Raw genomic sequence first — 16,184 nt, 5'->3', positions numbered from 1 at the left:
CTGGGTCAAATTCCTCCCCTCCCCACCCCCCACCTTTCCATCCCTGGTTACAAGAAGGTGATAGTGTTTTCTGTTTCCATCTGTGAAAAGTGCTGGAGCAAATTCATTTAGCCATCTCATCCCCTTTGAGGAGGTGGAGAAATCTGAGATGGTCAGCTTTCTGAGTCATCCCTTCCTCTTTTTGGCCGTGATGTGGGTGAATCACATACATCATCCCCCCCCCCAAGACAGCAGGCTAGGCTGCCTCAGCACGGCAGTGGAGTGTGTGACCCGCAGCTCTTGCAAGAAAGAAGGAAAGCGAGCTGGGGGGGGGGAGAAGCATCTCTGTATCTGGGCAAAAATAGCTTCCTTGAACAGCTGGAGACACCCAAGAACATCAGATCAGCCCTTCCCGGTGGCCAAACCTCTGGGAAGCCAACAAACAGGACTGAATACAACACCAACTCTCTCCACTTGTGAGTCACAGAGACTGGTATTCAAAGGCCCCTGACAGCAGAGTTAAGAGCATCACTTTCATGGGTAGTGGCCATTGATAACCTGAATAAAGGTGCACAGAAATTTCCCACCCTGCACTCATCTCTCACCTGTGGCTCCTAGAAGCTGTCAACATGCGACAGTGGCTACACCCAGCGAAACGGCCTAGACTGGCCAGCTAAACCAGGTGAAGGGAGACAATGTGTGAGTTACGGACTTCCCCTGTATGTGAAGACAGGCTCTAGCAGATTCAACAGACGAGGCAAATAGTGGGTCCAACGATCAAGCAGGCTGTTTCTGCACTTGCTGTAGAAGTATTATTATTATTATTATTATTATTATTATTATTATTAATACCCCGCCCATCTGGCTGGGTTTCCCCAGCCACTCTGGGCGGCTTCCAACAGAAAAATAAAACACAGTAATCTATTAAACATTAAAAGCCTCCCTAAACAGGGCTGCCTTCAGATGCTCTCAGCTCTGTTGTTCTGTTAGGCCAGGGATGGGGAACCTCGGATACAGGAGCTAAATACAGCCCTGTCAGGAGCGGGAGTCAGGAACTGGTCAGCAATCAAACCAGACAGTGCAAGCCTAGTGGTCACAGCAGCCCTTCCCCGTAGGCCTTGCCCAAATGAGGCTGTTGCGAGGGTGGAGGGTAGAGAGCCTTCCCACCGCTCTCTAAGGCTGCTCCTTCCCGAGGTCCTTCTCAAGCAACCTGAGAATTCTTCGCCTGGTCTGTATTTGCTCTGTCTTCTTCATACCTCTATGGCAGGCATCCCCAAACTTCGGCCCTCCAGATGTTTTGGACTACAATTCCCATCTTCCCCAACCACTGGTCCTGTTAGATAGGGATCATGGGAGTTGTAGGCCAAAACATCAGGAGGGCCGCAGTTTGGGGGTGCCTGCTCCATGGGTTGTGGGAGACGATGGAGCTGGTCACAGCAGGAGGGGAAGACCTCTTGGCTTCTTCACCAGCCTGCTTCTTGGACTCCCCTTCTCTCCAGCCTCCACTTCTGCCTCTGATTCTGGGATGTTCTCTGCCCCAGCCTCCTCCTGCTCCTTAAACCCTGTTACCTCTTCAGCTTCTGACACCTCCTCCTCCCAGTCTGCTCCCTCTTTTCCCTCTGACCACTCATCTTTGTCCCGCCACTAATTCCCTGGCTCTGAGCCTTCCCCCCTTGGGGGTTCCCTAGCTGGTGCCTCCCGCCAGTTCTCTGCATCCAGCCAGCCCATGACCGCATCGCTCTCTGGCTCTCTTGGGTGTTTCTGCCTGGCTAGACTTTGTCCTTGAACTCTTATAATGCCACTCGCTCATCTGGAGGGGAAAATCTTTAGCCTAGGCTGCCTAGTGTACAAAAAAAAAAAAAACCCACCCACAAAATTTGCAATTGTTGCTCCGCCCACTTTGGCCTCCGGTCACGTCCATCAAGGACTTGCAGTCTCCGAAAGGGGGGGGGCAGAAAAGAAGGGGTCCCCTGGGATGAAAAACATCTCCCAGTCCTTTGTGACTCCGAAACAGTAGCTGCTGCCCTCGGCTCTTGAATTCAGTTGGGCCTTTCAGGGCCCTAGCATGGTGGTTGTGGAAGAAACTCTGTGCAGAGGATAAAGTAGCTGCCTTTTCCTTATTAACTTAATTCCTCACTTAATTTCTCCCTTTTCTACTTTACCTTGACAAGGTTCCCCAAAGCCAATTGCTGGGAGGGAGCAAGTTACAATCAAGGAGCCCCATTAAAACATCCAATTAAAACCACTAATCAAAAGCCAATCAAAGCCAGGGAAAACAGGTTGATAGCATCAGCAATTAGCCAGCCCCTGCAAAAGCTTTGCAAAATTAATATTGCCAGCCTCCTAAAAGCCTGGAAAGAGAAACAGCTTGGTGTGTTTCTGTGGGCTAGGGTTACTATAGCTAAGGGGACACTTTGCTCCTACTAGATCATAGAATGGGGTGTTTTCAAACTATCATAGAACTATAGAGTGGGAAGGCAGACCCTCCAAGTGCCCCTATTTTCCAGGGACAATCCTGGATTAACAGAAGCCGTCCTGGTTTCTTATTTGATCCCGGAATGTCCCACTTTTCCTTAGGACATCCCTATATTCACTGGAGAAATGTTGGACGGTATGGAGTTTTCCAACCTCTGAGCCAAGGAGATAAGTAACTACACAACCTTTGGAAGACATCTAAAGGCAGCCCTGTATGGGGAAGGTTTTTTTTTTTAATGTGTAAAGCTTTATTTTATTTTTTCCTATATGTGTTGGAAGCCACAATTCAGTCAGGTGGGTGGTGGAAGAAGAAGAAGAAGAAGAAGAAGAAGAAGAAGAAGAAGAAGAAGAAGAAGAAGAAGAAGAAGAAGAAGAAGAAGAAGAAGAAGAAGAAGAAGAAGAAGAAGCCATCCCTATTTTCATAATGTTGGAGGGTACTGGTATATGTATATACCATATTGGCCTGAATATTGGGTGGGGTGTAAATAATAAAATTGTTGTTTTAGGTCGTCCCTGTTTTCATCGGAAAAATGCAACCTGGATATCCCAGTTGGTTAGAGCGTGATGCTGATGATGCCAAGGTTGCAGGTTCAATCCCTGAATGGGGCAGTTGCATATTCCTGCATTGCAGGGGGTTGGACTAGATGATCCTCGGGGATCCCTTCCAACTCTACAATTCAATAGTTTTCTGAAACGTTGGAGGGATGTGCTAGATGGGTCCCCTTTGGCCTGATCCAGCAGCTGAGCTCTTTCTTACCTTCTTAAGGAGCTAAGCAGCTGCCTGCCTCTCTTCTGTAACTTCTGGAAGCTGAGAAGGGGTTGCTCAATTGCAGACTCAGCCTTTGGCGGGCTGTTTTCTTCCGCCTGTCTCAGTGCAGGGATAAATTTAGACATCGCCCTCAGAGTTTCTGTGATTTGCAGACAGTCACTGATGATTGCAGAGGCTGCAGCTTCTCCCTCCCGTGACCAGGTTCCGCTTGCACTTTTTCTAAAACCCATTTTTGGATAGCCCTGAAGATGGACTCCCGCTGGGTCTGTCTCCTCATCCTTGCAGGTTTGTCAGAGGCTGCTGCCCAGGAAGGTTAGTGGCTTATTCAGTTTACCCTTTGTGGTCATCTCCTTCTGACAATTAAAATTGTGATGGAGATGGAATTGTAGCCAACGTTAGTCCTACTCAGAGTAGACCCACTGAAATTAATGGACCAAAGTTAGTAATGTCCATGAATGGCTTTACTCTGACTATGATGATGATAAAATTCCTTCAGTAGCACCTTAAAGACCAACTAAGTTTTTATTTTGGTATGAGCTTCCGTGTGCATGCACACGAAAGCTCATACCAAAATAAAAACTTAGTTGGTCTTTAAGGTGCTACTGAAGGATTTTTTTTATTTTGTTTCGACTCAGACCAACACGGCTACCTACCTGTAACTATGATGATGATGATAGGAGTAATGAAACCATTGCAATTGTGGCCGTTTTCGTGAATAATAATGTGATACTAATTATCATAATTAAAAATTGTGACTGCTTTATTATGTCTGTTTTTAAAATTTGCTTTTTATTGGTATTTTTCATATCCTGTGTGTGTGTGTGTGTGTTTGGTAAGTGGTATATAAATCTTGTTAAGCAAATGCCGTGATTCAAGGGGGGAAGTGGCAGAAAAGTGGAAAAGCAGACCACAGCAGGACTGAGTCCCCCACTCACCAGCCCTAATACACACAATATAACAGACTCCAAAAACTGTTCAGATTTTTTGCTTATCTGTTCAGCTGTGGAGTGGATTACCTGTTAAGGTTTTGGGCTCTCCTGCGTTGGTGGGATTACCATCTTTCAAGGATTCTTTAGCTGTGATTCCTGCATTGTATGATGTTGAACTAGATCACCCTCGGGGTCCCTTAGATCTCTGCAGTTCTATGATTCTGTGTTTGTTTGTGCCACATATCGGCCTGCATGCTTAAGCCTAAATCACAACTCACCAGGAGCCACAATCGGACTTGTAATCATATGTGGGGAACCTGGTAAAATCTACGGGGTAGTGGCACCCTCCCTGTGGAACGCCCTCCCATCGGATGTCAAGCAGATAAACAACTATATGACATTCAGAAGACGTCTGAAGGCAGCCCCGTTTAGGGAAAATGTCTGATGTTTTTCTGTGTTTTTATATTCTGCCTAGAGTGGCAAGGGCAAATCAGTCAGATGGACTGCATTATTATTATTATTATTATTATTATTATTATTATTATTATTATTATTATTACTATTACTAGCTGGCCATGCCACACGTTGCTGTGGCATTGTTTGTTAAATGGCGGGTCAGAGTCCCCTTTCAGATTCCCCAGACCATCAGAGTCCCCCCTGTGTTATGTTTAGATAGGGGGATACATGTGTCTCCCCACACTCTGTAGCGACCCATCCCAGGGGAGGTCTTAGTTATCCCTGTCACCTATTGACAGACCCCCCCCCATCCCAATCAGGGAAGGACTTACCTATCTGTGTCCTCCATTTTGACCCCCGAAACCCACCCCAACCAGGGAAGGGTTTACCTATCCCTGACCCCTATTTGCCCCCCCCACCGATTGAGGGTAATACGGAGGGGGTGGGGGTTTGGAGGGGTGGGAGGACGTCGTGCGAGGCGGCAGAATTGCCGGGGGCGCAATCCGTGGGGTGTGTGTGTGTCTGGAGTTGCTCGGGGACTGTGGAGAGGCCTAAGAGCGGCTTAGGCCTGAGGTGGTGGGGTGAGGTAGGCCTGAGGCGTCGGAATTGGAGGGGTGGTCCCCGGGAGAGGTCGGGATCGGCAGGGGTGGAATCTGTGGGGTGGGGGGGGGGGTGGAGTGGGCTTGTTCGGGGTGGGAGAAGGTAGTGGGAGGTGGCGGAATTGGCGGGGGTGCGATCCCTGGGGGTGTGTGTGTGTGTGGAGTGGAATTGGTGGGGGGGAGGGGGTTACTGGTACATGATCTCCTGGGCGGGCGCGGGTCCCTGGGGAGCAGCCTGGTCTCGGATGTGCGATCTCCGAGGCGGGCTTGGTTCCCTGAGGAGTGGCTTGGTCTCCGAGCTGTTTGCTCTCTGTTGGAGGCATGGTCTCCGGGGAGTGAGGGATTGTGGGAATATGTTTGTCCCTTGTTCATTGAGTGTCCACTGGAGGGCGCAATTTTTTGGACCACAAATCCAGGTTTATACCTGTCTTAGGTGTGTCAGCTGGTCAGTGTAAGTGCATGATGACTTGCTCGCATGTGAGTTTGAGGTTGTGGCCAAATTTCAGGACAATTGGGTAAGTGTTTGTGGGAGAAACGTGGGGAATAACACACATGCACCTTCACCATTTTTATATATACAGTGGTATCTCTACTTACGAATTTAATGCGTTCCGAACACACATTTGTAAGTCGAAAAAATTGTAAGTCGAATCCCATAGGAATGCATTGGGAGAAAAAATTCGTAAGTCGAAGCAACCCTATCTAAACCGCATCCAAGATGGTGGACGGAGCTCCATTCGTAAGTAGAAACATTTGTTAGTAGAGTTATTCATAAGTAGAGGTACCACTGTATAGATTATTATTATTATTATTATTATTATTATTATTATTATTATTATTATTATTTACGTCCTTCATGCATTAGAACCCACCCCTTTCAATGATGCTGCTGAGAAAAGCTCAGGAGCCTTGTCAGAGAGGAAATGGTCCCAACCTTTCTTCCCTGTGTCTCTCTCTTTCCTTGTCTCCTCACAGACCTAACAAGGAAGGTCTTTGTCTTCCGCACGGAGCCTAGCGAGGCCTACATCCTCCTCAAGCCTCTGCCCAAGGAGCCGCTGCAGAACCTCACCGTTTGCCTGAGGTCCTACACGGACTTGACTCGGCCCTATGGCCTCTTCTCCTACGCCACTGAGTCTGAGGACAACGAAATCCTGATTTTCAAGCCCAAGCGTGGAGAGTACCGAGTGTACATCGGTGGAGAGCACCTCTCCTTCAAAGTCCCAGAGGACACTTTCGACTGGGAGCACGTCTGTTTCGGGTGGGAATCGGCCACCGGCATCGCCGAGTTCTGGTTGAACGGCAAGCCTTGGCCACGGAAAGGCTTGAACAAAGGCTACGTGGTTGGCTCTGGGGCCTTCATCCTGTTGGGCCAAGAGCAAGACCGCTTTGGGGGCACCTACGACTCCTACAACTCCTTCACTGGAGAACTGGCGGACGTCTACATGTGGGATTTCCTCCTGTCTCCTCACAAGATGAGGGCAGCCTACCAGGATTTGCAGCTGCCCCCATGCGCTCTGGGCTGGAAGAACCTGCACTATGAAATCAAGGGAGACGTGGTGGTGAAGGGCAGGCTGAGGTAAAGGAAATGAGGGAGGGAAATCCAACCTCCGAAGCAGAGCCATCAGCCTTTTCTGTCCCAAATTCTAACCCACCTGGCCACCGAGGTGTTGTGTGGCACACTGAGCACTGGAAAACGAAGACACACAAAAAAAGCAGTGAACTTCCACTCATCCACTTGGTTTATTGCAGCTTCCCCCTCCTGGTCGCCTGGAAGCACATCTCGCTCGCCAAAGGCGGCCCGGCAAGCGTGTGTTTACAAATCTGCTGTCGGTGCCATCCACATGATGATTGGCCGGATGAAGTTTTGCCACCGAGGTATCCTGCTTCTGCTTTTCTGGGTCTGTTCTATGGATTTGGTGTGGTTCTACTTGCAATGTAATGTTCTCTCCCACCTTCTTTCTGAGACGTTTTCGTTTAATAAACCAATATAAAATGAGACTCCTTGTCTGGGTAGGGTCTCCTGAACAAACGAAAACATTTTTTTTTTTTGCAGACATCAAGGTGCCTGCCTGATATGGCATGGAGAAGGGGGGTCCCCAAACTAAGGCCCGGGGGCCAGATGCAGCCCAATCGCCTTCTAAATCCAGCCCATGGACAGTCCGGGAATCAGCATGTTTTTATGTGTCCTTTTATTTAAAATGCATCTCTGGGTCATTTGTGGGGCATAGGAATTGGTTCATTTTTTCCCCCCAAAATATAGTCCGGCCCCCTACAAGGTCTGAGGGACAGTGGACCGGCCCCCTGCTGAAAAGGTTTGCTAACCACTGGCATGGAGTGTTCCAGGAAAAATTGTTTATTTAAAATGCGGATTGACATAAAATTAAATAAAAGGCTCCTAAAAGGCAGAAACACCATATAGAGAGTGCCGCAAGAAAATTCTAATTTAAGAGGAGGCCTTTGCAAACCAATAGGACCTTAGAGTCCATTCAAAGGCCGACAATGATTGGTCATTATGTGTTTGGGGAGCTAGGAACCTTTAGGTTTTGCTCGACTTTTAACTCCCATCAGCCCCAGCCAGCAGGCCCAATGGTCAGAGGTGATGGGAGTTGTAGACCAGCAACATTTGGAAGGGATCTTGAGTAATCTAGTCCACCCCTTCTGAAATATGGGGATCTCAACACTATCACTGCCCTTAGGATACACATACATTTGAGTACAGACGCCTGACTGGGAAGGAAACACAGGCTATGCCCTATCACGGAAGCACATGTGTGTACTAAGGGAAAAATAAGGAAGGGGAAGATTAAAAGTACCAACGTTATATAGAAGCCTTTAGCAAACCTTAAGATTGGATAAACAGTTTAAGAGGGAATTTACTTCCTTACTAAAACCATTCTGTCCATTTGAATCAAGGTTAAAGTGACTCAGATAGACATTTGCTGGCTATGGAGCCTCTACTTTTAATAACATTTCCCTAGAAGGAACACCATATTCCATAGTCACATGGTGAAACATTACATACAGAGCACATGGCTCCCTTGTGACACAGACCTTAAATATTGTGAGTTCACAAACAAACATTTTCAAGGTTACAATCTCCCTTTTCCCTTCCCGCTCCCCCTTTCTGTACAGAAAGGGGTAGGTATGCACATACACCCCTCTTTTACTCTCTAGAGAAAGATTGGGAAATGTTCAAGCCTTTCATATGTGCTTAGACTTTAAACCTTAATAGAGAAAGTGATAAAAACTTATATAATCACTCCATAAAAACAACAATTACACTCTTGTTCCAACTCTGAAAACCAATAATCTTTCCTTGCCAGAAAGCAGAGCTGGGCTGAATTTCAACCCATCACCACATCAGACACATTGCCTTTCACATAGCTCTAAAATGGGGGTTAGAAGGGACCCTGAGGTCATTTAGTCTAACCCTCTAAGATACAGGATTCACAAGATTTGAATGAAAATACCAACTTTATACAGAACCCTTTAGCAGATGAGTTTTTTCCTTAAGAGACTGATATTAGGAGCCCAACAATAACCCTTCTGTCCAACACAATTGAAGTTAAAACTAGACTCAGATAGACAATTCCTGGCTATGGAAGCTCTACTTTTGACAAACAATTCACCTTTATAGGAATAGCTGTTCAATTTTCCTTTAGTCAATATTCCTCTAGTCACTTGGAGGAAGACTCCCTTTTAGAGCCTCTCTCAATAACAAACATTTGCACACCTCATGAAGTGAACATTTTCAAGTTTCAAAATTTTTTCAAAGCATTGAGCAAGCATTTTCAAACTTACAACTCTTTATTTTCCTTCATCCTGCTCCCTCTTTTTTACTTTTGGAGAGGAAAAAATGGCCTTCTACAGCCTCTTTAAAACAAACCTTTACACACTACCTCCACTCTTTTAAATATTTGCCATTGTTTTTGGGTTGATCAAGCCCTTACATAAGATTATTTAAGCAAGCTTGCATTATTATTATATTATTTTAAACTATGCGTGCTTAAAAAGGCAGTCTGTGGGTGTCATGGCCAAATTTTAAACACAAACCCCTAATTTCCTAAACCTGGATTATATCTCTCATTTACTTTAAGGGGAACAATGAACTATAGCAGACACAAGGAACAGACGCACATACACTTAACAGACAACACATATAACAGAAAACATGTAACGTGTAAACATTCTGAAGGGGGTACTGGTCTTCCAGGGTCAATTTTAAAGTGGAGATTCTCTGTATGTTAAAGGAACCTCCTGGTAGCCATTTCCCCTCATCTGGGTGGTCCATAGTAAATCGGACCCAATGTTTTTTCTTACAAAGTTTTTGCAATTGGTTCCCTTCAAGCTTGTCCGCCCCGGGGATTTCATGCCAATTTAAGAGAACGAATTGGAGTGGACTTTCATCCTCAAAGTCCTTACCGGAGCCAAGCCTCAGTTGTGCTTTGCCTCGGTTGGGAGTCTGGGAAAGGAATTCCTTAGAGTGGGTTGCACCCATTTTACTTAAGCCTTTTTATACTGCAGTTCGGGTCCCCGACCCTATTCCTTGGACACTCTTAACTTCCTGAGTCCATGACTCACCCCCACGTTCTAGTGGTGTTCCTGCCTACCGTTCGCGTCCACAACTACTAGGCGGCTGGTGCAGCTAAAACCCTATTGGAACCCTCCCACTGGTCATCAATTGCCTGAGGGTTCCACAGCAACTGCCCTGCCTCTTACACACTAGACTCAGATCCTACTGAACGCTTGCCTACGCAATGTCAGGTCGGAACTGAGGAATACAGAGTAGAAAGGAACGGGCGCACTTGCAATCTCTGGTCATGGGTCATACCTAACAAAGGTCGCCATGGCAGGGGGGCGTCTTCACCCGAAGATTAAGAGCAGAGGAATAGGAAACAGAGCTGGGATAGCCAGATTCCCAGATTGGTAGAAAAGCGACAGTTTGCTCAGACTTCTGCTCAGTTTGGCAGAAGGGAGCTGGGACAGTCTTTCTAAGCTCTGCGTTTAACGTAAAGACTGTTGCCCGGGACCTCAGTTCTACTTTGTAACTGTGCCTGGCAGCCTTGCTGCAACTAAGGTCCAAAGAGGAGAGTAGAAAAGGATAGTCCAAGTGGAGAAATAGATTTTTAGTTGCTGTGGTTCTTAGCTCACCCAAGGTGTCCCCTTTTAATACTCACGACCGATCCTTTCAGTCGAATCCCGTTGTCTCCAGCTTCCAACTGGTTCCTGAAAAAAAACAGCCTTGTCCCTTTAAACGTTGCTTCGTCCTGGGGGTCCCGCTTGGACTCTCAATTACTACCAAGTGCCTCGGGTCCTGAGGTTGGTTTACCCCCCTGCAAAAGAGGCAAGGGCGCGCTGGGCTCCCCTTCCTCAGTGAACCCGGAGCTCAAGGCAAAACTGGGTCCCCGAAGTGGTCGCCAAATTGTTGTAAAATTTAAGCTGGTTCCTATGAACCCAGAGAAATGGATCTTGACCCAGGGAGAGCTCAAGGATCCAGGCAAGCAGACGAATTTAAGCGTCTCCTGCCCACCAAATAACAGAGACCAAACCAGGACGTACGAAGCAAGGCACTTTTATTTTTGCTGTTGCAACAGGGTCCTTCCTCTCACACAGGAGAATAAGGAAGGAACCCCAAACAAAGATGTCTTGCCCTTAAAAAGAGATTTGAAATTGGTTTCAGCCCACCCCCCAGAAGCATCATCCATATGTCACAGAAGGGGTGTAGCCCAAGACCCCCCCTCCCTAGATTCATCATAGGTACATACAGAAAGGGGAGGTCTGGTGGCAGTAATCTGAGCAGTCTGGACCCTGCCCCCTGCCCCCAAAACCTAATCAACAAAATTGAGAGATATTTACATTTCCCTGTTTCCCAGCCAAGTTAATCACAACCTTTTGTCTGGCACTCAGGTATCAGGATGCCAGGGATTATCACTTTAATTCCTGAGACAATGAGAAGGTTCCCCCCACCCCACTTCTTCCTTGCAGAGGAACACCTGGTCAGAGAGAGTCAAAATGGTGTCAGTCAGGCCTGTTTTCCTGTGCTGCTTCAGACATGTTTCTGTACATTCGTTACATGTTTTATGAACCATTATTATATATATATATAGATATGACCTCAAAATTCTTATAACATTGTTGTTTAGTCGTTTAGTCGTGTCCGACTCTTCGTGACCCCATGGACCATAGCATGTCAGGCACTCCTGACTTCCACTGCCTCCCGCAGTTTGGTCAAACTCATGTTCATAGCTTCGAGAACACTGTCCAACCATCTCATCCTCTGTCGTCCCCTTCTCCTTGTGCCCTCAATCTTTCCCAGTCAGGGTCTTTTCCAGGGAGTCTTCTCTTCTTATGAGGTGGCCAAAGTATTGGAGCCTCAGCTTCAGGATCTGTCCTTCCAGTGAGCACTCAGGGCTGATTTCCTTCAGAATGGATAGGTTTGATCTTCTTGCAGTCCATGGGACTCTCAAGAGTCTCCTCCAGCACCATAATTCAAAACCAGATACAGCTGGACTAACTCCCCCAAATCTATAAACTACTGTAGCACGGATTGCAGCTCATGGGACCTGAGGTGCATGAAAGGTAAGCCTGATGGGAGAAATAATTTCAGTTTGATTCGAACACAATCCTTTCCAATTTGCAATTTGTGAACTAATATGCAAACAGAAACAGCTCTCTTTCAAGATTTACACTTCTCCATCATTTCAAAGTTGCAAATCCTCCAGCCATAAATTGTGTACTGTACCATAACTGTACAAACTTGTGCTGTGTTGGGAGAAACGTCTTACAAAAACATACGTGTTAATCGCTGGTGCAGAAATGGAGTGAATGTAACCTAAAACAGAGGAAAAGGAGGAGAGAACCTAGAATTGTCAGTTTGGGCCGACTAATTTAGCAGCTCACCACTGCCATCCTCTGGTCTGGAGTGCCAAGAGAGAAATTCCCTTAGCAGAAAGTGCTCAAAAGGGATCGTGTCTGTCCTCTGCATGAGAATTTCTAACTTGCCTGAACAAGACGATTCTGCTGCTTTCTAAGATAGGCAGTGACCATTCCTTGGATCCTTTGAGGGAGCAGCCATGGCAGTTATAATAGTAGTAGTAGTAGCAATAATAATAATAATAATAATAATAATAATAATAATAATAATATAACCGCCTCTCCTGGTATGCCCCGCGAAGGACCTTAAGGTTGGATTCAGTCTGACCCCTGTGTTTTCCTCCCTCATGGTTTGGATTTATGGACTACTTAAAATGAGGCTGCATTTTAAATTTTGAATTTTAATATTGTATTTTAATCTGTATTTTAATTCATTGTTTTCTTTTATGTCTTACTGTAATTTTATTGGTGTTAGCCACCCTGAGCCCGGTTTTGACTGGGGAGGGCAGGGTATAAATAAAAATGTATTTGCCACTCTGGGCAGTTTCCAACATATATAAAAACATAGTTCTAGTTACAGGTAGGTAGCCGTGTTGGTCTGAGTCGAAGCAAAATAAAAAAATTACTTCAGTAGCACCTTAAAGACCAACTAAGTTTATATTTTGGTATGAGCTTTCGTGTGCATGCACACTTCTTCAGATACACTAGAAACAGAAGTGTCAGACCCTATATATATATACAGAGGGTGGTGGGGGTGGGTGGGAATGGCTGATGGTCTGATTGGAGTGGTAAACCTGTAGATGGCTGCAGATGTTGCAGCCGTTAACAGCCATCTACAGGTTTACCACTCCCATCAGCCCATCAGCCATTCCCACCCACCCCCACCACCCTCTGTATATATATATAGGGTCTGACACTTCTGTTTCTAGTGTATCTGAAGAAGTGTGCATGCACACGAAAGCTCATACCAAAATATAAACTTAGTTGGTCTTTAAGGTGCTACTGAAAGAATTTTTTTTATATAAAAACATAATAAAACATTAAACATTAAAAAGCCTTCAGGCTGCCTTCAGATGTCTTCTAAAGGTTATAGAGTTACTTATCTTCTTGACAGTAATGTGCCCACCTTCAGTTTCTGCAGCTTGTTGGCTTATATTAGGGGTGCATGTTCTGTATTATTTTACAAATACTACAGCTACAAGTTTCCCATGGCCTTGGGCAAGAACAATAAACCTATGAACTATGAATAGAAAAAGTTACAGCAGCCAGCAGGCAGCCAGCTGAGCCAGGAGAGATTGGGGGGGGGTCTGCCCAATCCTACACACACACACACACACACACACACACACACACACTAGCACACACACTAGCACACACACTAGCACAAAGGGGGTCTGGAGTGTGTCCTTGGCCACTTGGTAGCATCAGCCTAATATGAACAGGCAGCCTAACTTTCTGTGATGTGTGTAGGAGACAACATATGGAACTACAGTTGTGTTGGCTGCCGGGTGGTTAAATTTTCCCTCCGACAAGATGATTGTGTCAGCTGGTTGACCCCAAAAAAACCTTAGAGGTGATTGTCCTCTTTGTTTGGGTCACAGAAAGCAAACAAGGTCATGCCATTCGGTATATCACAAACCGTTCACATGTGAATTTGGTCAGCAGCACTGAGATGTCTTTAGGCTAAGTTTGGGGCTTCTTAGTGTAGAGAAAAGGCAAGCAAAAGAGGGCACAGAACATTTGACCCTTGAATCATAGAATCGTGGAACTGCAGAGTTAGAAGGGATTCCAACAGTCATGTGGCCCAGCCCCCTGCAATGCGGGAATCTCAACTAAAGCATCCATGACAGATGGCCATCCAACCTCTGCTTAGAAACCTCCAAGGAAGGAGAGCCCACCACCTTCCGAGGGAGACCGTTCCACTGTCAAACAGCTCTTACTGTCAGAAAGTTACTCCTGATACGGGGCATTAGCTTGGGGGTGCCAGAGGGGCCGTGGTCCTGGGTGCAGATTTCTGAGGGGGGGCACAAAGCAGGTGCCCCCATGCCAGTGCCTCCAGGATGGCATGGGGGCACCTCCTTTGTGCCTGCTGAATGATGCATCAGCTGGCCGGGCTCCCCCTGTGTGGGTAGGCAGGTGGCACAGCGTGTGGTTGTTGTGCTCTTCTCGCACCACCCTCCCTGGATCCGAGCCTTGCAAGGCCACTCGGGGAGAGGGCAGTGTGGGGATGTGGCAAGCACGTGCCCTTCAATCCCAGACTTATGCGTCCAAAGGCAAGTAGAGCGATACATTTGGCACCAGCTTGGCTGCGGGAGTTGCCGGAAGGACATGTGCAAGGTGCCATCCAACCGTCTTAGGGACTCCGCTCCAGAATTGTGCAGGATTTGCTCCTTAGCCTTTTCTTCTCCTGATTGTGGAGATAGTAGAGATTTTAGGATCAGTTTTCCTTCTCTTTCCACCTTTCCAAGTTGACGAGCCCCATCGGCTCCTCGCTATCCGAGCACAATTCAAAGCGTCGGTGCTGACCTTTAAAGCCCTAAATGGCCCAGTATACATGAAGGAGCATCTCCATCCCTATTGTTCAACTGGGGGATGATGGTTCAGCTCCGAGGGTCTTCTGCCGGTTCCCTCACTAATAATAATAATAAATAAATTTGTATTTATACCCCGCCCTCCCCAGTCAAAACCAGGCTCAGGGCGGCTAACACCAATAAAATTGCAATCAGACATAAAAGAAAAGAAAACAATGAATTAAAATACAAATTAAAATACAATATTAAAATTTAAAATGCAGCCTCATTTTAAGTAGTCCATAAATCCAAACCATGAGGGAGGAAAACACAGGGGTCAGACTGAATCCAACCCAAAGGCCAGGCGGAACAGCTCCGTCTTGCAGGCCTTGCGGAAATATGACAAATCCCGCAGGGCCCTGGTCTCCTGTGAAAGAGCGTTCTACCAAGTTGGGGCCAATACTGAAAAGGCCCTGGCCCTAGTTGAGGCCAATCTAGCCACCTTATGGCTCGGGATCTCCAGAATATTGTTGTTTGTGGACCTTAAGGTCCTCCGCGGGGCATACCAGGAGAGGCAGTCCCGTAGGTACGAGGGTCCTAAGCCCTCTGCCTTCTGAAAGCCCTCGCACTTTTCACTGCGAAAAGTGAGGTTATAAGGAACCAGGAAGAGGGTTTTCTTGGTAGTGGTGCCCACCCTGTGGAACGCCCTCCCATCAGATGTCAAGGAAATAAACAACTACGTATCTGACTTAGAAGACATCTGAAGGCAGCCCTGTTTAGGGAAGTTTTTAATGTTTGAAGTTTTGTCATGTTTTTAATATTCTGTTGGGAGCCACCTGGAGTGGCTGGGGAAACCCAGCTAGATGGACGGGGTATTAATAATAATAATAATAATAATAATACTTCTATAGCAAGTGCAGAAACCGCCTGCTTGACCGTTGGACCCACTATTTGCTCGCCTGCTGAATCTGCTAGAGAGCCTGTCTTCACATACAGGGGACGTCCATAACTCACACATTGTCTCCCTTCACCTGGTTTAGCTGGCCAGTCTAGGCCGTTTCACTGGGTGTAGCCACTGTCGCATGTTGACAGCTTCTAGGAGCCACAGGTGAGAGATGAGTGCAGGGTGGAAAATTCTTGTGCACCTTTATTGATTGATTGATTGATTGATTGATTGATTGAAGAAAATTGATATGCCACTTAAACAAAGGACTTCTAAGTGGCTTACCAAAGATTCTTCTTTCGTGAAGGCAAGCCAACGAACTCAAAGGTCCCACTGTTATAAGCCCTGCAATTCTGCCGCTTCTAAAGGTGAGCCTTCTTCAGCTAATAGCTTGGCACCCCTGAGATTCGTCATTTTCCTGGCCTTTGGGACGCTTGCATTGTCCCTGGCAGGGAACGTTCTGTCATCTCAGTCCTGCATAGGTCACTCTGATCTCGGTTTGACCCTCGCAGATAACAGGCGAGGGGCAAACCCCTCCCAACGGAAGCCGCAAAGTCTGCTCATTGCTCCACAACCACAAGACAAAACATCAGCAAAATGTAATTACTCAAAACTGAAAAGAAAAGAAATGTCAAGTTGCTGGTGACAGCT

At 46.6% G+C, this 16,184-nt stretch overlaps 1 protein-coding gene across 2 annotated transcripts; it reads left to right on the top strand.

Annotated features, from left to right (window-relative positions):
• Nucleotides 1–3,384: 3,384 nt before the first annotated feature.
• LOC118075848 (serum amyloid P-component) lies at nt 3,385–7,222 on the top strand. 2 transcript variants are annotated; one of them, XM_035098191.2, is made up of 2 exons: nt 3,385–3,508; nt 6,183–7,222. In XM_035098191.2, exons 1-2 carry the CDS (start codon nt 3,472–3,474, stop codon nt 6,785–6,787), a joined length of 642 nt encoding a protein of 213 aa, XP_034954082.1. In that variant the 5' UTR covers nt 3,385–3,471; the 3' UTR covers nt 6,788–7,222. The 2 variants fall into 2 exon arrangements, with proteins under 2 accessions (XP_034954082.1, XP_034954081.1); XM_035098190.2 differs by having other exon boundaries at nt 3,385–3,535.
• The last annotated feature ends 8,962 nt before the right edge of the window (nt 7,223–16,184 follow it).

This window comes from Zootoca vivipara, chromosome 17, assembly GCF_963506605.1.
Source record: "Zootoca vivipara chromosome 17, rZooViv1.1, whole genome shotgun sequence".
NCBI classification, from domain to species: domain Eukaryota; kingdom Metazoa; phylum Chordata; class Lepidosauria; order Squamata; family Lacertidae; genus Zootoca; species Zootoca vivipara.
This window is presented reverse-complemented; position numbering and strand designations above follow the sequence as displayed.